This window comes from Parus major, chromosome 6, assembly GCF_001522545.3.
Source record: "Parus major isolate Abel chromosome 6, Parus_major1.1, whole genome shotgun sequence".
Lineage (NCBI taxonomy): Eukaryota > Metazoa > Chordata > Aves > Passeriformes > Paridae > Parus > Parus major.
Window position 1 is genome coordinate 15,654,536 of NC_031775.1, and position 21,086 is coordinate 15,675,621.

General features: G+C 39.7%; 1 protein-coding gene across 2 annotated transcripts in view; it reads right to left on the reverse strand.

Moving 5' to 3' along the window:
- LGI1 (leucine rich glioma inactivated 1) overlaps window positions 1-20,995 on the reverse strand; it is a 32,241-nt gene extending 11,246 nt beyond the window's left edge. The window contains exons 1-3 of one of the 2 annotated variants that reach the window (XM_015633235.3): window positions 20,892-20,995; window positions 3,681-4,129; window positions 3,230-3,301 (exon numbers count right to left, since the gene is read on the reverse strand). In XM_015633235.3, coding sequence (XP_015488721.1) covers window positions 3,230-3,301; window positions 3,681-3,871 — 263 coding nt within the window. In that variant the 5' untranslated portion in view covers window positions 3,872-4,129; window positions 20,892-20,995. Of the gene's footprint in view, window positions 1-3,229; window positions 3,302-3,671; window positions 4,130-20,891 lie in introns of those variants that run through there. The other variant, XM_015633236.2, reaches the window with a different exon arrangement.
- Between the last annotated feature and the right edge of the window lie 91 nt (window positions 20,996-21,086).

Genomic DNA, 21,086 nt, shown 5'->3' on the forward strand with positions numbered 1-21,086 from the left:
ATACCTCTTGGAGATACTCTTAGGTTATGCATCTAACAGTAAAAATACCAGCAACATATTTAATTTGATGTAATTTTGTAAGCATTAAAAGTAGACTAGCATTGATTTTTCCAGCTTTATTTATGCTTATCAGCCATGTTTGCATTTGTCCATTATAATCTAGACCTGGTCTGCTGCACTTTTAATGTGGTGAGACATCATAAAGTACAATGAACTTTACCCCAGTGGAATACTACGTGCACATCTATATTTTAATCAATTGACCTGACGGATAAATAGATTCGTACTATGGCATTCTTAGACATTCAGGAATGCAGGATTTCCAAGTATTAATTAATCCACTTAATGAACTAATCTCTTTTTCTGACATTTACATTCAGAATAAATTACAGGTAATGTATTTTTCAGTTGGCTGTTGCAGACTGTGCTTTTTCCACTTCCAGTATGTTCCTATATGAAGTGTATGAAAAAAATACAAGCAGGAGATTCTTCCTTTTTGTCAAAATAAAAAATACTTCAATTTTAGAGAAAACAAGTATTTTTATAGAATTATAGAACCAGAAGACAAATTTAATAAATCCTGCAACTAATTTTACTTTTCTGATGTGATTTTATTGGATATTTTCCTTTTCTGCACTCTATAATTTAGAGAGCAGAGTGGTATCTCTTTAAATAGTATTGCTATTTTAGAGATTGCCAGGCTTACAGCATAGGTCTTGCAGTTGGTGAGTTCATTTGCCTTCCAACTCATACAATGGCTATATCAGATGCATGTGATGCACAAAGAGTTTTTTTATTCCCCAATTTGTCCTTGAACTCCATAGTTTCTGCTTCTGGGGGTAGAGGCTGAAGGTACAGCGCTGTAGCTAGGGACTGTATTACCTGACAGGAACAGAACAGTGCAGGTACAAATCCTGATGCCGTGATTACCTCCCTTCTTTCTGCAGGCTTTCATATCATCAGTTTATAAGGGCACTCTCAGCACGTTGCTGATACACAGAGATAAAAGTGCTGAAGATGAGAGCTGGGAGATTTTCTCTACATTTAGGGAACACTCTTGCTGGAACTTCACCGTAGCTGTGTAGGTTCCTTGTATTTTTGTTGTCACATGAAGAGCACGGAGCATACCATCCATACTACACAAGAAGAAAAGCTCTTCTGGACTGAGAGTTCCGAGTAGTGTTTAGCTCAAGACTGCGATTTTTCCAGAGACCATTGGTGCTACTACATTAAAAATAGTAGTAAATAATAATAGCGACAGAATTATACCATATTTAGAAATCTGTGACTGGTGTGTTGGAGATATCAAATTAGATTTGAACTTCAAAAACATAATGCTGGAGACTATTTCTATATGTATTTCTATTATTATAGAAATACATATAAGCGGCTAAATGTTGCTGTTGGCTAAATTAAACCTTCCAATACAGCTATAATTGTGCAAAGCTAAAATTTCCTGTAATGTTTAATTAATGTAAGTTTTCCATATTCTTATTTCCCTTACTATCTTCAGCCAAAGATGAAAATTTTTCTTTCCCACGTACAAATTGGAGTGTTGTCCCCACAGATACAATCCTGCTCCTATGGCCTGTGTTTAAGGAGTCATTTGCCTTAGATCAGCAGCCTGACATTCCAAGGATGGCAAGCAGTTCAACTATCATGTTAAAAATATATTTGGAAAACAGATCACTCATCAAAGCCCACAGTGGAACAAACTCTGCTTTTCTGAGGTCATAGTTTTTGCTGCAACATTTATGAACAGCAGTGTAGAATGTGCATTTCATTATACAGTAGAAATGGAAATTATTATAATTACCAAAATGCCGTAAGACGTTGCCCAAGCCCACTGTGCCAAGCACTATAATAACTCAAAATAAGATGACTGTGCCTGTCCTACTCTACCATGCCCAATTCTGCCTGCTTTGCAGTGGGATTACTGAGTGTAGGTGGTGTATCGTAGCCAAGAGAGATGATGTCCTACTCACTCTCTTCAGATACAAGCCCCACCAGTGCTGCTGCTTATTTTTTTTCCTCTCTTTTGAAATGCCCATTGCAGAAATTATGTGAAATGTGTCCCTTTTGTGATCTATGACCACCTGAAAAAAGCTTCTCTGGAATAAAGCACCATGGAAAAGCATTTAGGTTTCCATAGTAACTGCATTTACCTATTTACCCTGTATCCAAAATTGTACAGTATGTCTGCACCTCCTTATCAGCTCCACTTGAGGTAGCAGAGTACAGCCAGGGTCAGGGCTTCAGCTATTGGTACATCACTGGTTTAATTTAACAGCCAGAGAGCTCCAGTACATCAACATTACACCTCTGACCACATCCAGAGTGCACGGGAAGTCGGGTTGGGACAGACATCCGATTCTGGTTTTGATCACACTGGGGAGTCTGCCTTGCCGGATTTCTGAGACAAATCTGGGTGTGTGTCAGGCTGGCAGCACATCCACTATAAACAGTTCAGGTTACACCCCCTCTACCTCTGTATAGCTCACAATTATATAATCGTATGCCCACATTTCTAGGAAAGCCTGCAAGCCTGTAAAAATCCTATGTTGAAATGCAGCTAATAGTTAAATATCCCAAAATATTCTCTTTCCATGTATACCTCATCACAGTATTTCACTTTGAAATAACTACTTCAGTTTTTAATTGGAAGAAAATCGTCAGTACTTTTAAGACTGTGAAATAACAAACAGGGTCAAATCCAGGTACTATGAAGGCAAAACTCCCACTGAAGTGACTAAACTTCCACAGAAGTCAATGGCAATTTTACACGGAAAAGGACTTCAGGACCTGTCCCACTGCAATGATGGGCCTGATCTGAGGGTCTGTGAGCTCACAGTCAATGGGAGTTGCAAATGGACAGCTTTATACTGGGATCAGGTCCCAGGAATGCAGAAAATAAACAAGAATAGTTGTTGCAATACTTAAGTCCTTACTGTAATGTTAATTAAAGTATAATGAAGATAGCATGCATTCTGTCACCAAAAGCTTCAGCATGTAAGCATCCAAAGTAGTACTGACAACAGACAGCCTTGCAAAATCCTAAGTAAAAATAAAACATGCACTATCTTTCAAATTGCTAAAAAGTCTTGTATTTTATGATCTAATAAATCATCTGCTGCTGTTTCTTATAAAATTAATACTAAGACCCTTTCTGAAATATTTATGAATACATATACATTTCATAACATAATCGTATCATATAAAAATTTCTCACAGAAGCTGCAGAGATGGTGTGAGCAAAAAACTCCCTTCTGGGATTTTAGTAAAAGCAGATCTCACAAAGGATCTGTAAAGAAGAAAAAAACAACCATACATTAATGTAGCTGCATATATCCATGGTTATAATACTGATCTGGTCATCACAGAGAAATTTATTTATATAAGTAAAAAAAATATATCTTCCCCCTCCCCAAAATAATGTGACAGGTTTCATGTACTATACAAGAAGGTATAAAATGTGTACACATACACAGACAGACAGACAGATGAAAAAGATATAAAAATCAGGATTCAAGGATGCAGCACAATTTTAACACATTAGCTGATGATTCTGAATGCTGGAGGTACTCCCTGCAGCAAGCATCCTTCTGTATGCACTGAAAACACCACACATCCTAGTTAATTTTAAATCATAAATTAAATAACCAAATGCTTACAGCCCTTACAGTGAGATAACATCAGGCGGAACGCTGCGAGGAATAGATCTGGCATTTTCACATAAAGCATTATCTTTGGTACAAGTACACCAGGCAGGACATTTTGGCTTCACTGGTTTCTTCCCTTCAGTCAGCAAAAGCACAGATAAAAGGCATAAGAAATAAGCAATTCTTCTAAAGGGTCTGCTGGCATTTCCCATTCTTTTGATCCGCTCTCGTTCCAGCCAGTTGAAAGAATATCCCAAAACATGAACAGGGTTCTTTATTCAGCCATTGGATGTCTTTCTCTAAGTCCAGGTCAATATTTGTCTCTGCTTTCCCAACCCTTTTCTTTCTCTTTCACTCTGTTTTTGTAGATAGAAACCTGCAGCTGATCTGTATGTTTCCACTCACTCAGGCAACGTACTGCTCAGAGAAGAGACCTGCGAGGTGCTGTAAGATGGGGAAAATCCAACCGGCTGAAGGAAAAAAAAAAAAAAAAAAAAAAGGAAAGAAAAAAAAAGAGACTTGCATCACCACAAAAACACTGAGCACAACACAGCATTAGATTGCAAAGTGATGTAACTGAGAAATACACTGCTTTCTGTTTTCACAGGGAGGCCCTTTCCCTGTTTCCAAAAATAGTACAGCATTATGTTTTGCTGGTGGGTGGGTGAGTGGGTGTGGGGTGGAGTGTATGTGTGTGGGGGGAGAAATCAGTCATCTCTTACTGGATCCTACAACCTCATGAACCTTTCAGAATTATGCTTCACATATTGCAAGCAGCAGAACTAATGGCAGTATCCACAGGAAAATGAAATCGAATGAAACCATCAAAAGCATTGCTGCAAAAACTGTTAGATTAATTTTTATCCTCGGCCTTTATTGCACATATTTGTACCACTGAAAAACAAGCTGCCACACATGGAAAATATTACAATGTATGAGAGAATGCCTTTGACTGTAATTCCCAAACAAAATATTTTCTCATGCAAAATAAGACCCCAAATACAGCTTTTTTTTTTTTTCCTTTTTTTTTTTTTCCTTTTTCTCCACAGAAAAAAGAATGGTTCTTATTTGTTGCATGTTTTCTGAGCTGGAGAAATAAAGGCATAGGTGGACTAAGCACAGTTCTATATGGACAACATCAATTTAAAGTTCAAGTTTAAAAATGTATTTTCTTGGAACTGGTTTGATCATTTAGATGGAAAAAAATAAAATTGTCATTTAAATACCAGTTGTGTTAAACCCATAGTTAAGAATGGACCTTCTTTGAGGAGTGACAGGATAAGGACAGATCTTGGTGATAATAATGAACCTTTACAAAACTGCCTGGAGGCTGCAATCGAAATGAGTGCTAGGTGTGGTATGAGTGCTCTGTCAGATACAGTCCTCAGCCTGAAGACTTTACAATAAACTACATTAAACACTTTAATGGAAACTTAAGCAGCACCTAAGTATTACTTTATTAAGAATGGTAAGACAAAACTAACAAATTCCAAATGCCTGGGAAGCCATACAGGATGATTTTTTGTTTAATATATCATTGCTATTAGATGAGTGTTGCAAACTTTACCAGGTCTTAACACTTCCCTGTTGGACTGTTTACATTAGAGAGCTCACAAACACAGCTAGGTCAACCCAGTGGTACAGACATTTAATACAGTCAGGATTACTATTAGCTCCTTCACATGGGTGCTGTCTCCTCACCAGGAGACACCTGATCTCCTGATGAGGAGATCTCTTTTGACTTCTGGTTCCCCCTCCTTTGATTTCACATTGCTACCTGGCTCTGGCCCACTGCTCCTGCTCTACAAGCCACAAAAATCACAAGATCAACATCAGGCCATGTCTATCTTTCTCAGGAACAATCCCAGCAAGGCCTTAGTGCATATCCAGGCGCCCAAAAGGATACAAATCCCCAGAGGGATTTGATAGGCTATGGGCAGAATAACAGCCTGAAAAACTGCAAGAAATTCAGAGTATGGATACAAGGCAGGACTCCAGCACTGCTGAATCCTTGACTGGGTGGTGGCTAAGGTCCATCACCCTGGGATGAGGGGAGACACCCAGAGCTCACACCAGGTGGTGGGACTGCATCCTCTGAGGGACTAGGTGCAGCCAGAAATGCCCAGAAGGCTTTCAGAGGCAGATGGCCACCTTCAAAAGCCCTGCTGGGAGAGGACAGCACTGCCTGTGCATGGGCACACTTGCCACCAGGCATCTGAGCCCATGGAAGAAAGGGCAGCTCATGCTTTCTTAGCTCCCTTGCCCTCTCCATTGTGTTTTTGTAAAGGTGTTTATTAACTTAAGTGTGGGCCCATGTTTTTGCTCTTAAGAAAACTTTCCCTGTCAGCAGTCTCTCCCTGAAGCAGCACCAACTAAGAGTGACAGAAACCCGGGCTGTTCCTAAGCCCATCCACCTTCTGTAAGAAAACTGAACAGAATTATAGTAGCCAAGGCACTGAAATAATTATTAAGCAAATGCTGATGCCTTCCCAGTCCCCAGTATAAAGGCTATATCAAGGCTTCTTGATGTGGAAATGATCTAATTGTACCTACTGAGAAGGAAGCTGGATTTGTAGGATTTGCATAAGTAGACTACACCATCTTCTCCTCTCCAAGATGTCCAATGGCACAGACATGGTGAGGTGAGAACAGAAAATTCTCCTTTTTTTTTTTTTTTTTTTTTCTGAAAGAGGCCTGTTGTTGTTTGTTTGTTTATTCCTGGCAAAGCTACCCATTGCCATGGCAATATTTTCCCATTGATGGTGAAACCCCGTGTTTCATTTCCTTTGGCTCATTCACTGAAATCCACCATCAATTACCTAGGCATTTCTCTTTAATTAATACTCCAACCACATTGTGAACCTCCTGAAAACTTTGCAGTGTAGTGTTTTCTTCGGTTACAAAAGCACATTCTGCAGCAGAGCAGTAACCTGACTCCAGTTTCGTCCATGCAGAGAACCGCCTGGAAGTTAGTTTTCTATTCCAAACCACATGCCAAAACAACCGCTTTTTCCAAAATTGAAATATTATGAATATTTATAACAGCCCCATCAAAAGTGAGGCACGATGACAGAAAGGACAAGAGTCCATTTTTGCCAAGCTCAGCATCTTATTTCCTGCCATGTAGCAGTTTAAAAACAAAGTGGTTCATGGATTTTCAGTGGCATAGCTTCTCTCCAGCCCAGCGACACTTGGCTCACCCTTTGCCGATGCCATCGCTGTTTGTTTGCAGGCCAGCGGAGCAGGCAGCGGCCTGCTGCGCCCACGGACCAGCGCCCGCCTCTCGGTCCCTGCTTGTTTTCCCGGGTGTTTCAGGTACTGAGTAGGCACAATGGCATTCAAAATTAATTTATTTTTCTTTCTGCAAGGTTCCAGCAGGGGGGATGAGGGAGTTGTGGATACGTTCCTCGGTCTGCTTCCCATCACTTGACGTTCTAGCCGAAAACCCTGCACCTTGCCGTGCCGCGGAAGGGGCCGGCGTTCAGGCGCGTTCCGGGCCGGCCAGGGGGACACTACCGCAGAGGGGGACCCTGCAGGGGGACACTCGCCGAGGGGCAGTGACTGAGGGGCAGTGACTGAAGGACACCGTTCGGGGCCGCCGCGCACCCCGCGCCACCACCTCGCCGCGGCTCCGTATCCCGGCAACGCGGCTGCCCCGGGCGGCGCCCGCCCTCAGCGGCCTCGGTGGGGCGGGGGCGAGGCCGGGCGGGAGAGATCACCGGGGCCGCCCCTCGCCTTCCATCGGCCCGCGGCCCCTGCCGTGCCGGCCCTCGCTGTGGCGGCGGGAGGGAGCCTGGCGGGCCCACGGCGAGCGGCTGCGGTGTTGCCTGCCCGAGTCATAGCTCACCGCTCCGGGCTGACCAGAGCCACCTACGCCTCAGGGACCGACGGTTTCCCACGCAGTAGCTCTGCGTGGTAAGAAACAAATTGCTGTTGCTTCCAATTTATCCAAATTGTTTGGTAACAACAATTTTTGATGATAATAAACCATCTAGTAAAAATCTTGGTGCAAGTATGTGACAGTCAAAATTAAAGCTACTTTTGCCTGCTGCCACTAGAGGTATTCACCACGCAACGCTGCTCGTGTTCTTTGGTCACTTAGCACAACTTCCATGACTTTGTTTCTAGAGCAAACATATGTATTATTATTATTATTATTATTATTATTATCATCATCATCATCATCATCATCATCATCATAATCATCATCATCGACATCAACATCATCATCACATACATTTTTAGCACATATTCTCCAATATCTGGTTAAACTATTAATACTTCTACAAGTAAACCTGTATGTGAAAATATTTGAGGACAGCAAACACAAATGGTCAGAACATAGAACAAAAATTATTTTAAGAAATACTTAATATTTTTCAAGGTATTAACTCCACACCAATGACTATATTTGCATATTTGCATTAGACTAGAATATTTTCATTACCAACATATGACAAAATATTAATAAGTTTCCTGTGATTTCATGCTCAGTACATTTCCCTTTGCAGATCCATATCCTGTTACAGTTACCCATAATTTCATCCTGCTTTTAGAAAACCGTGTTGCCTTTTCCCTGTTCAGGGTGAGCTGCCTGCACGTATGTAGCCTAATCCAAAATCCACTGACGGTGATGAGACTTTACTGTGCTTGGTGTTAAGCCCATAATATTACACCACACAGATGGCAATAGCCCGAGACACACCCAGTGTTCACGTGTCTCCTAAAGAAAAAAACATTGTCATTGCTATGTTACCACTGTGTTTGGAACAGAAGGGTTTTGAGATCAAAGACTTCTACAACTATTTAATGAGTCCGAGTTTTTGCTCTCTTGGCTCCACCCTTTTAAGAAATTCTGCAGCAAATGGCAAATTTAAAGCAGCTGAGAATGAGGCTGTACTTTCAATAAACAAAACTAAGTCTTGTGAATTCTAAACAGTTCTGAAAAGACTATGCTTCCTGGTGGATCTGGCACCAAGAGTCATTGCCAGGAAGAGGCCTTCTGCAGGTTAGGCATAATAAAACTTGAGATGCCTTTACAACAGCTCATAGCATAGACAAGCTTGGGAACAATCACAAGACTGCCAAAAACCTTTTATTTGGAAAGTTCTGCTGACTTTGCCCTATCCTGTCTATACAGGTTTGTATTATGGGTATTCTTCTTTATTATACCAGTTTCATCAAAAGCAGAACAACCAGGCCAGTCCCTGTGTCAAAAAGCCGAGGAAATGGCTGCTTAGCTGCTGCCAGCTTGGAGGAAAGAAAGACTTGGAGGGTGGTCTCCTTTCCCTTACGTAAAGTAGCCAGTTCACAGTTCACTATAGACTTAGAAGTGATCACCTCTGAAGTGAACTCTCATGGCCAAAATTTCATAGTGATTGATGTACTACACCCGCTCCATGGAGCATATCCGGTGAATGTGCAGGTGTCTCTGGAACTGCTTGCTGCTTTAGGTACACCTGAATTTGACCAGTGACAAAAAATCTCTCAGGAGAGATGTATTGGTACCCGAATGATCTCTCTTTAAGAAAAACAGATGCACGGTGTATTTCTTTCAAAGGGAAGCCAGGCAAAATTAATCTATTTCTAGGTTTTATTTTGTTGCAGCTAAGAACTTTCAATATCATTATGATTCTTGATGCTTCATTTGCTTCTAAGCTCTGTTATAAACCAGTGTGTTTTGCAGCGCCCAACCCAGCAGCACAACGTTTACTGCTCTCTTGATAACCAGCCACTTTTCTCCAGACCTACACAAATAGTTCTTGCTTTGCTTCTATTGTCTGTGTTTGCCTTGAAAATGCTAACAATGGATATTTAAACTTGGGGGGGGGGGGGGGGGGAAATGAAAGAGCAAACATACGAGCTCAAGAGCAAACCAGAGCCCAATTCAAAGATGCAAGAAGCTGTGTTACTTCATGGTTCACAGCAGGAACTGATACCACACCTAAGATAGGGGAAAGTGTAAGAAAGGAAACAACATAAAAGAACATGAGGTATTCACCTGCTGCAGAAATATGGATTTTTTTCACTATTTCAAGACAACTCTCAAGAAAATTTGCCTGTAGGTTACTCAGGTAAGATCAACTTCTCCCATGTTGGAAACGGGGACACTTTTGAGACAGTCAGCATGCCCATCCATTTCAGTGGAACTGACATCACACTCCTCATCTAGCATACTGTAAGATTAAGTGTCCTCTATATGAACCTCTCAGCAAGAAGTCCTGTTCAAACATGCAAGTTACTTTTTGCCTTTTTTTCCCCTACATAGCCCTAACAGACATAAGAACCATGATACTAGTGAGAGAATCTATGGTTAATTTGTAATTGCCAGCTTCTTCAGAACTGGCATGGTGATTTTAAGACAATATTTCTGTGCAAGGTTTTCCTTAATAGGATGGTTTCTCTCTTCGCAACTCTTGCAAGTGCTATTGATTCTGCTCTCTTCCACAGATCACTTTCTGTGAACACACGGCTGGTGTTTCTGTTCTAATACTATTCTCTAAACTAGATTAAATAAATTAGCTGGTAAAAGAACCAGAAAACAAATAAAATCCTAAACAAGCCCAAATCTTTCAAACCCCTCCCAAAAATTGCCAGAGACGAAACAATCAGCAGAGGACAGGAGTGGGCAGACAGCATTGGTTTCACAGTTAGAGAAAATGCATAGGGAGCTGCACACTTGAGGGGCAGTTTCATGTTACAAATGCTCATATTTAAATGAACCATAGGACAGAATTGGTGACAAAGTACCTCAGTCTCTACCAAACAGGACAAAATATGAACCTCATAAAACACCCCACTATGTAGCTACCATTGTTTAAAAACTATCATCTAACTGGAGGACAGGCTTTCAACAGATGTATACAAACTGACACTTCATAATTATCACTTCCACTCTGCCAGCTCCTTGCACTCTTAATTTGGGATTTATTCATAGAAGGTATCCTTCATGCCTACATTCAAAATAGGAGGGGTAGAAAATCCAGTCCAGTAAGAACCCTGTATACAAAACAAAATGTCCCAGATTTTCTAGCATGAGCAAGTGCTTTCTACAGACCCAAAACAACATACTACTGTCAGTGTAGTTAAATGCCATTTAATTGGCAACTAGAAAAGTCTATAATACATTTCTTCATGGAAAAATATCTGAGCTCTTCTAGTGTGCCAAGATGCTAATTAAAAACAGACAGCATGTTACAAAATCCTTTCCTTGACCTGTGCTATCTCACATGCCCTTCTGTACTTTTTCATGGCATTGGCTCCCTGAAGAATTATTCTTATCTTCATAAACTTGTCTTTAATCTTCCTTGTCATTTTGAAGGCAGAAAAGAAGTAACAAAATATTATTTATTTAAATGTACATAGGAAATTTATTTGTTACACGGCAGAGACAACAGGCTTTTGAGGAGAAAGTCTTTACTTGTTAAAAACAGGTTTCTATGTCCTGAATAATTTACAGTGAAAGAAATCTTAGTGCCACTGAAGTCACTGAAATACTTCAAGTAGAAGCCTTGCTGGAGTGCTATGGACATAATGAACTGCACAGTAGGAAGGATGTGCCTCATCAAACACATGTTATTGTTTCATCATTGCTAATCAACCTGCTTTACAAAGCAGAGATTTGGATCAGTACTGAAACATTTTAAGGGGTTGTTGGTGAAAGCTCCACAAGTGTATTTTACTGATGTTTTTATTGTTCTCAACAACTCAAGAAATTTGGAAAAATACCTTATTTCAGTAAGAGTTAATCCTTTTTACTTTAAGCAAAAACCAAATGTGCCTGACATCCCACCCTACATTATGGCAGGCATGCTGCCACTGCACAAGCCTAGCACAGATTCTGCATCAAGTAAAGTACTGCACCCAGCTGAACTCCAAGGTCCCTTTTTCTTACAAACCACATTCGCCCTGCAGAGACTTTGGAGGGCTGAAAATTTCATTACATCTGTTTGCTCATATGTCAATATGCTACATATTTAGTACAGCTTAAAGAAAAGATTTGCTCTTTTGGCTGCTGGCCCTTTCCCTCTGCAGTGGGAGAACAAAACCAACACAACATCTTTATCTAAGAACTGACTGTAGTTTTAAATATAATTTTCATAGCAACAGAGAAATACACATTTTAGTGTATTTTAGTGTATTTTCTGAGCATTTCACTGCTCAGAAGTGAAAGGTTTTTCCCTACCTTGAACATGGTGACATTCACATTTTAAGTTCAAAATTATCAATTTTCTAAGACAATAATCCAAATACTATACAGCTGACTTCCTTTTTGACACCATTCACTTGTAGGCATCTGTAAGTTTCCACTGTTCCTGCCCTTGTGATTTAGGCAGAGTCATTAAAACTGGAGAGCCTAATTCCCAGCCTCAATATAACACATCAGTAAGAAGTAATAAGCTCCTTCATGAAGCAGTATAGCTCCCTGGCTAAATAAATGGCACGCAGTACTCATTAAACAAAGGCACATGTGGCCTTTTTTCCCAACATTTTTTTTAAAAAGAAAATGGATGAATATATAAGAGAAAAAGACAAGGATGAAAAAAACAGGTTTGGGAACTCAAGAGAACAGTTAACATCACAGAAACTGAGATGTTTGCTTCTAGACATGGAAAGGGGGACCTGAGAAAGTCACCAGAGAATTTCTTGGAGCAAGTAATGGCTGAAAAGATCTTGGAACTGCAAATAGTCTCCTGCTGTTAAATTTTCTCTTCACTCAGGGAAATGAAGGCTATACATTTATTGTAAATAAAGACTGGATCAAAGATACACAATTCCATTAACAATTTCTTAACCAGAACAATTGGAAACAATGACTTTTTAGATAACTGCCCAGGTCACAAATAGTAATAATGCTCTACTCTATGTTTCTGACACCCCTGCTTCCCCCTCAGGGAGGCAGTTATCCTTTCGTATGCACATTATATATATATACACATATATATTAAGATCTCTCTCAAGAGCTATATATAGCTTCTATTCACAGGCGAGCACCACAACCACTTATTCATTCTTTTCATGCTTTACCTGCTGTTTTCAAGGCTGCCCTGATGCTAAAAATAGCTTCGCATATTACAGGAGGGTTGCTATAGATTCAGAATGGGTGATGTTCCAAAGACAGCTAAATCCCTCCTTGCCGAGGATCCGTGTGGATGCATGTGATGGGCATATGTGACCAGGGCTGTGATGCTCTTTCATAGAGACTCTTAGGCTCCAGGGGTGGGGTATTTGTGTTGTTCTTAAAGCTGCAATGAACTGCAAATCAATACAAATCATGGATGTCATCATAAGTTTAAGGCGCTTTTTTTTTTCATACTGTAGTTTTAGATCACAATACAACAGTACCTTCATATATTAATGAAGCTAATATTCACATATTAGCTTCTTTTTAACTGGGAGAACAATTTAGTATTCTGTTCTATGGGAAAATTTTTCTGTGGGTATTGATGTCTTCAAGTAAAAAAAATATCAAAATGTTCCACTGGTCTTCTTACTTTTTCTAGTTCTTAACATTTGTGACTGGATTAGGACCATATCCAAGATAAGTGAGGTAGTGAAAATAGTATTTTCCTTTTGTTAACAGACTCATATTATAGAAACCTGCCAAATACTGACTCTGATAAGGCTGAGGTTCAATTAAAAGTTGTACAGGGAAAGAGTGACATGGATTTACTAAACCAAGATGGATAAAAAATATTAAAACAGATCCTAATATAAATCTAAATAACACAATCCATCTTTTATGAGCAGTATATTTAAGGCCAGTATAATGCAAACTTGAGAGAATATTTTATGAAATGCTAAAGGAAATGTTTTTTCACTCAAATCTCACTTCACATCCTGACCTTTATCTTCCATGTGGTTATGTTTTGATTCCATTCAAGAAAGGCAGTCATCTAGATATATAACTGTTAACATTTTGACTTACCACTTGCAAATTGAATGTGGTTTCAGCAAGTAGCAGGATCTCCCCCAGGGTACAAGCTGCAATATTTCTTTATACTTGTAGTAGATAACTTTCCTCGGTGTTTTTTTGAGTCTGCCATTTTTACTTCTAGAGCTGTGGGTATTACACAGCTCAGTGTTGCGGGCTATAAATATCATAACCTGATATTTGTAACTAAGTTAGACTAATGGTTGCCATTTAGGATAGTTATCTTTCCCATTCCACTTAGGTGGCATGGAATGAATAGTGTCCTGGCAATACTTTCAATAGAAAGGTTGATAGTATTTCAGTACTTCATGTCTTAATGATATTGGTGATTAAATAACATAAAATTGTATTTAATTTGAAATATAATCCCTATTATTTCCAAACCCTGGTGACCAGCAGTATACTTTTACTAATAAAAGGTCAGTTCTAGCAGAATGGCTCATGACATTATTAATTAAATGAGATCTCACAGCAGTAGTCTATAAGCATGTTCATTAAAATTTGTGAAATAGGATTTTTCCACTGATTCATCCTACTTCAGTGCTCAAAACAGCTCTTTAAAATCCCTGTATCCTTCAGTTTTCACTGAAGGATCAGTTATTGATCACCTCAACCTGGATACTAACAGCCTCTACATGCAGCTACTGTACTACTTTACTACGTAATCCCACTTGAAGCAGTAAGATAAAGTGAGAGTCGATTCTGTCATCATTACTTTATATTATGCTCTTATACCTTAGTTTTTTTAAATCTGAGTGTGAGATTCCAAACTGACTGCAGCACTGTATACTGCCAATAATCTCTGATTTATTTTCATTGCTTAAGGACAACCAGTGGAAAAAACTGTGATGAACTCATCTTACCAGCTCCACAGTACCGTTTTCACAACTGGCCTTCTGGATTCCTGCGTTAAGAGCTCAACTTCTAAGTTAAGATGAAACACATCTCTAAAAACCAGGTGTTTTCTGGAACATGTTAGCATGAATGAGACCATACATCTCTATTAACATTACACCTTAGATTCAAAACTTTGAAGCACCTTTTTTTCTAGGTTACATAGAATGCTGGGTACACAAATAGTGCTTAACTGCTTGTGTAATTCAGATGACAGGGAATTGTCTGTCACCTTTTCATACAGAAGACTTCAGATTCCAAACATTCCCTGACAATGATTTGTACCTTTCCTCAATTCTCATAAGTGAATATTATGAATATATATACATGATAGACATTATGCACAAAAATGCACATCAGGTAAAGAGGGAATGTATATCTTTTCCACTATGGTTTAAAAATGCAATCAACTGTCACTTTGCTCATGTATTTTTTTTTCCTCCCTCCAAAAAATCCAGTGGGAAACTATACAATTTAAAGAAAATAAGTACACTGCTTGTCAGTTGTTTTATTTATTTCCACATTACTCATTTTTCCTTCTCTTGCTTATTATTTTCTATTCTTTTTTCATCTTTTATAATACCTCTGATATCAAACTGGAAAAACAAATTTGCCTCTCTCTTGTATTTATGTAATTGGATGCCATCAGTCACTTTCCACCAAAGCAGATCTAGCCATAAAAGTAAGATTAGGCATTCTCTGCTCTCTTAGGAAATAGTTCATACTTCAGGGAATTTAAGCATAATGAACTTCTAAAATCTCCTCAAATGAAAACTGGAATATGGTGGAGGAGTTAAGTTTCTGTATTCCGCTTACTTAAATGCATGTTGATAAAACTAAGAAGTAGTATTTTGTACATACTGGTAATTACTTTTAAATTAAATTCCTGATAGGCTGAAGTCACTACTCAAGTTTATGCATGCCTACATGCATGTGTAATCTTGTAGTGAGCTTTGTTCTGAGCAGAGTTGCCAGACTAAGCTCTGGACCCCAAAATCACCTGCCACAAAACAAATGTGGAACTAGAAGTGACAATTATAGGACACTTTATTTATTTATGTAGACAGGAGTCTACATAATATATCTCTAGGGGATTTATTTAGTAAAATTCTGTACATTTTCAAAAAAAACCCCAAACTTTAGAGATCATACAGGGAGTTGATTCTAAGAATTATTTTTTTTATCTGATTTATTATCTCCATAACTGAATCAGTTAGTCTTTACAGGATCATCCTGCTTTTATTTACACTATACATCTCAACAAGGACTTGCAGAAAACTTTATTTTAATGAAATTTTTTGAAGTACACAGAAATTTTTGGATCAAGGCTGGTGCTTTGAGAGTTCCTTTAATTACAACAACATGAATGAATGAAGCAATCTGGTTTTCAAGATATTATTATAAGATTCTTACATAACTCTGTAGTCATAGGCAAGAAAACTAAAATAGATGTTAGGAATTAAAACAGTTATAGTCCTTCTATAGTGTATCTGTGATTCTTTAGCATGTTAAGAGTGGAAGTAATGGTATGATCAAATAAAATGTGGAGCAGGATTTCAACAACTTCAGTCCATCTTAATCAAGACTAAGGCTGCTCTTCTGTCAATAGTAATAAAAAAGTCTTGTGCATTGTGTATGAAGTTGAGAGGCCTTATATGCATCACAGGAGGTGGAGCTAAAGGAATAAATCAGGTTATTTAGGCTGTATTTTCTAACATTGTGACCTAAACTGGGATTCTGTTTACCAAATTGATCAGCCGAGAAAAAGGGTGCAATTTCCACATCTTTGACGTCTTGTTTTCAGATCAACAGGAAGTTTCATCTTTATTTTTAATAAGAGCCTTTGATACTTGTTTTTATCCTAAGGTGGAACAAATTTAATCTGAATTCAAGACATGCATTGTTGTCTTCAGCTTTCCATGACTGTTTATTAAACCAATTTCCAAACTTTGGTCTCAAAATAAATGGTCTGTACACAGACAATAGAACCAGCACCTTCAGTGCACTTGGCAATAAGTCATTGTGGAGACTGGCAGTGATTTGTTCACACAAAAGGTAGAAGAGCCAGGAATAACAAAGGTCCATGGGTCAAATTCTACCTCACATGTCCTTCTAAAATGTCATGATCTGTCAGATCTGCCTTTAGATATACTCATTTTCAAAAGAACTGTTTTCCAAATTGCCTATCATATTGGAAGTCTTTGTGTTCTAGAAATTCTGTCTCCATACAATGTATCTGACATTGCTATCCAATGGTCTTAAACAGGAATAATAAAGAGGAAAATGTCCACAGATAACTGGAATTTAGGAAATTCAATACTTTTATAATAGGATTAAATATTATATTATTAGCTCTATTTTGTCTTATTAACAAGTGAAATGCAATAAAAAGATTGTGGCTACTTATACAAAGGCTGGGGTTTTAGAACAAGGAAGGAAACTGATGATCAATCAGATGCTATTTTTTCAAAGGCACTTTTCTAACAATGATTATGCACTGAAATGGTAATTGCAACTTCAAAATATAAAAAAAAAATGCATAGCTGCTCTTGAAATAACAGATGCAGCATGGGCTTGTCTATGATTATTTTTTGTCACTGACTCTATACTAGAAATATCTTTAAATACAGAAGAACTTTTCTTGAGGAAATTATCAGCCAAACAAATAAAACTGCATTTGCCTCTTAGCACAGCAACATTGACATCTAGTGGCTAGTTAAGATTAATGTTTAATATTTCCTGTAAGACAAAACAATGTGGAACACACCATTTATTGAATTTGACAAAGCATATATGCTCTGCCTGCTATCTCCACATAGCCTCTAGATGATTACAGAATATCATTAGTCTTTGATGACCAGTTTGGAGCAACCAGTACCTGTGATGGGAACTGGTGAGCGTGAGCCAATGCCCCTCATGTACAGCCCCACTGGTTTTCCCTGACTGTCAGGAAGTCTTAGGCTTGGTAATCAGCTGCTTGATTGTAGTGTATACTTTCCTCAGGGCTTGTTGGGAGGCACAGTGCATCCCTGAAATTGTACATGAGTAGAGCTAAATGAAAAAGAGCTACAGTTACTGAATGTGATGTTACTGTCATTTGTGAACGTCCATTTTTAGCTTTAATTGCTTTTCTACAAATTACTAGGGGGCTTCAAATAGGAGGAAATAAAAATCAGAACATGACAGATGCCAAAGTACTGTTTGTACAATGAAGACACAAAAATAAATGATTTGGCAACTTACTTCATAGACATGTAGAAGATAGGAAGGTGCCAATATCAAATAGCATTGGAAAGTAATTTCCTCATTTGTCAACAAAAGAACTGACTTAATGGAGAAAGAGGAAAGATTAAACAGGAAAAATCTCAGTTTTACTAGCATTCTTGATCATTCCACATTACTGTCTCATAATCAAACTCAAACGTAGTCTCCAGCAGAAGCTCACAATAGATGTAGTTGTCAGCAACTGCCCTGCCCTTGCTCTCCATACCAGTGGTAGCTGCATCTTTGGCCTGCAGGCAAAGCCTTCTGATTTCCTTCATTAAAAATTGGAACAATTTTTTAATTGGCTAACCAAACTAATTTTGATTCAACAGATCAGAGGCTGTTGAGTTTAAAGAATTTTACCAGAAGATCTTAGGAAGCAATCATCTTCTGCAGGAAGGCTGATTCCTGGCAAAATACTGTTAAGGAGTAAACACCTACGCTTCATGTTTCTTAAAAATACATAGAGAAACCTGAGTCTGAAAAAGAGCAATCAAATATAATAGTTCTCCAATATGTAACCTATATAGAAAGTTGAAGTACTTTCTCAGGCTGCAAAAAGGGAAAACTGAGGGAATATATGTCTTCAAGTATTTAAATTTAAATTATTCATATGATCATCACTTCTTGCTTTCTGTACGAGCTAGTGCAGGGCATTAAGAAATTAACTCAAGTAGCAAGAAGATTTTTCTTAGATAGTAGAAAAAACCCCTTTATACCTAAGAGGTTAATAGATATTAAGCTCTGAAATCTCCTACACTAGAACGTTTTACAAGCAGCTCAATAAGTATGGCAGGTATAGACGTTGAATTCTGTATCTCTGATGTATGTACCATGTCTGACTTAAGCTTTTTGGATACACCAGGTCTCATACTTTAGCCCATTCTAGATTTAGTGCAGAACTAAAGTTAAAGCTCCAGTGATGTTTTCTCCTTTGTGGACCACGAAGTTCAGTGCTACTGTAATTTAAGACTATTGTTTCACATTACTGCTAGCCTGATCTAAAGGAGAGCTGCTGCTGAAAAGGGCAGCCCCTTTCAGCACTTTCACTTCCAGCCCCTTTCACTTCCCACTTCCCGCCTGTCCTATCCCTCCATCCCTAACATTTTTTTGCCACACCAAGGTTACTCATCCAGACACCACATCAGGACAGTCACAGAAGCTAGGGTGGAAGAAGATTAACTCCTACAGTTCACCAGGAATGGTCAGATGAGCACTAGGGCTAGTTCAAGAAGAATGTTCTCTTCAGTGGCAGCTTGACTTACTTGTAAAGATTGGCATAGATTGACTTGTGAAGGAAAGCTGTGCTCCTAAGGTTTGGCTGTACAGTCATTGAAATTGAATTTAAAATATAGCACCTCCTGCCCATCTTGTCTTTTCTTTTTCCCATACTTTCCAGTCCTGTGGGACTCATATGAGAAAAGAACCTTTTTGGTGTCAAAATACTGTTGCTAGAATTAAAATATGGAGATACTCCCACTGGAGCAAAGTATAATGCATATACCAAGGGCATGTTCAGTTTCACCTTCCAGTTTATTTAGGAGGCCATTTCTGAACCCATACTCCAGCTGTAGCTTACTGTAGCCCACATATAAAATGCAGTCAGATGATGTTCTAAAGCAACACAGTTAGACATAAGAAAAGCATAGCATAGCAAGAGGAAATTATCTAGCTGCTATTCTCAGAAAAGCTGTTTAGAACATAACTTCAGCATCTATAGCAGCTGTTATAGTCGGACTCACTGCAGAATTTTCCTGTCCTAGAAACTGTATTTTTTCTATATGCAGGGTTTTGTGGCCACAACACAATGCCAAGAGATTCAAGAATTGTAAATCTTTCCTCTACCTTTCCCACTCTTCTTCAAAGTGCATAATCAATGATATGTTGGCCCAGTTTCCAGAATCATGTCAGGATTCATTCACACTAAAGCAGTCTGTCATTTCCATAAGACAGGAACAACAAAAAGATGCCTGCTATTACAGCTTTGAGGGTATACATTATTTATTTTGATATATTTAAATTATTAATTAGGATAATTCCATTTTTGCAACAGAGTCTCTGTCCTTTAGAGGAAACAGGCTGCATTCAGTTGGACTTCAGCAGAATACTGCATGCACTGAAATATGCACAGTGCCACTCAGTTCCTTTCCATGGGACACTTTAGCATCATCTTTGCATCCCTTCACAACAATAATGACAAAACAAGTAACATAAACACTAGGTCAGGAGAAAAAAAATAAATCTGAAAACAGAGATTTAGTAGCCAAGGTAAGGAGATACAGTGTCAACCATGGTCTGTGATTGCCTTACTGGAGAAAAGCAACTATCTACAACTTGTATTTTACAAATAGCACCTTACAAGGGCAGCAGTAGTATTTAAATTTTTAATATTTCCCTGTATTAAGTGTATCTGTGGTTTAACTATCCAGAAATCAATAACACAACTGGAAACTCTAACACAGTCCAGAAGAAAATACCTGTGATGGATTACAGCATTTCAGAGCTCAGCAGTTCAGGTTGCGTTTGATGGGAAACTACCAATTCATTGACAGCTAGTTGCTGTATCTTCGACTTAATGCCGAAGATTGGTACTTCCCAGCTACTTTATCAGCAAATATTTTTGGCTTATAAAGCTTCTTTTTTATGATGCAACCCACAGATTCCCAAACTCTTATCGCCCAGGTGCCGTCGGTCCTCACAGGGGAACTGAGTCACATACTGCCTTTCGTTCTTCTAACTGCGAGATGCGACCGAAGAGAAGAGAAGCCGCTGGCACAGGCAGCAATCAGTGTCACAGATCGCCGTGCCGCGGCCGCGATCTCCATCTGTGCCGCGCCGGGAGCAGCGCGCACCTCCCGGGCACGCCTGGCAGCTGCTGCCCACCGCAGAGCGCCTCCGGGGCCTCCCTCCCTGAGGGGTCCCCTTCTCCGCGAGAGGTCCCCTCCCGAACAACGACCCCCGCCTCCCCGATCCATCCCGAGGGACCATTTCCGCGGAGCCCCGACTCCCGCAGCGGGGTCTAAGCCGTGCCCCCACAACAGGGACTGCGCTGCCCGAAAGCGCCAGGGATGGTGCGGGGGCGACCCGGGCCGGGGAGAGGGGCGTACTCGGGCCTTTCTGAGCCCCTGCGGCAGTCCTACCTTCCCAGAGGCGGAGACCGCGGCAGCCGGGGCCGCTGACCGGGTTCCCGGGCAGGGAGACTCCCCTCGCCCCTAAACATGATGAGCGGCTTTCCCCTCCCCTCCCCTCCCGTGCCGTGCCGGCTCGCCCTCCCCCGCGCCCCGCTGGCCCGCGCCGCCCGCCCGCGGCGGAGGGAGGGAGGGACGGAGGGAGGA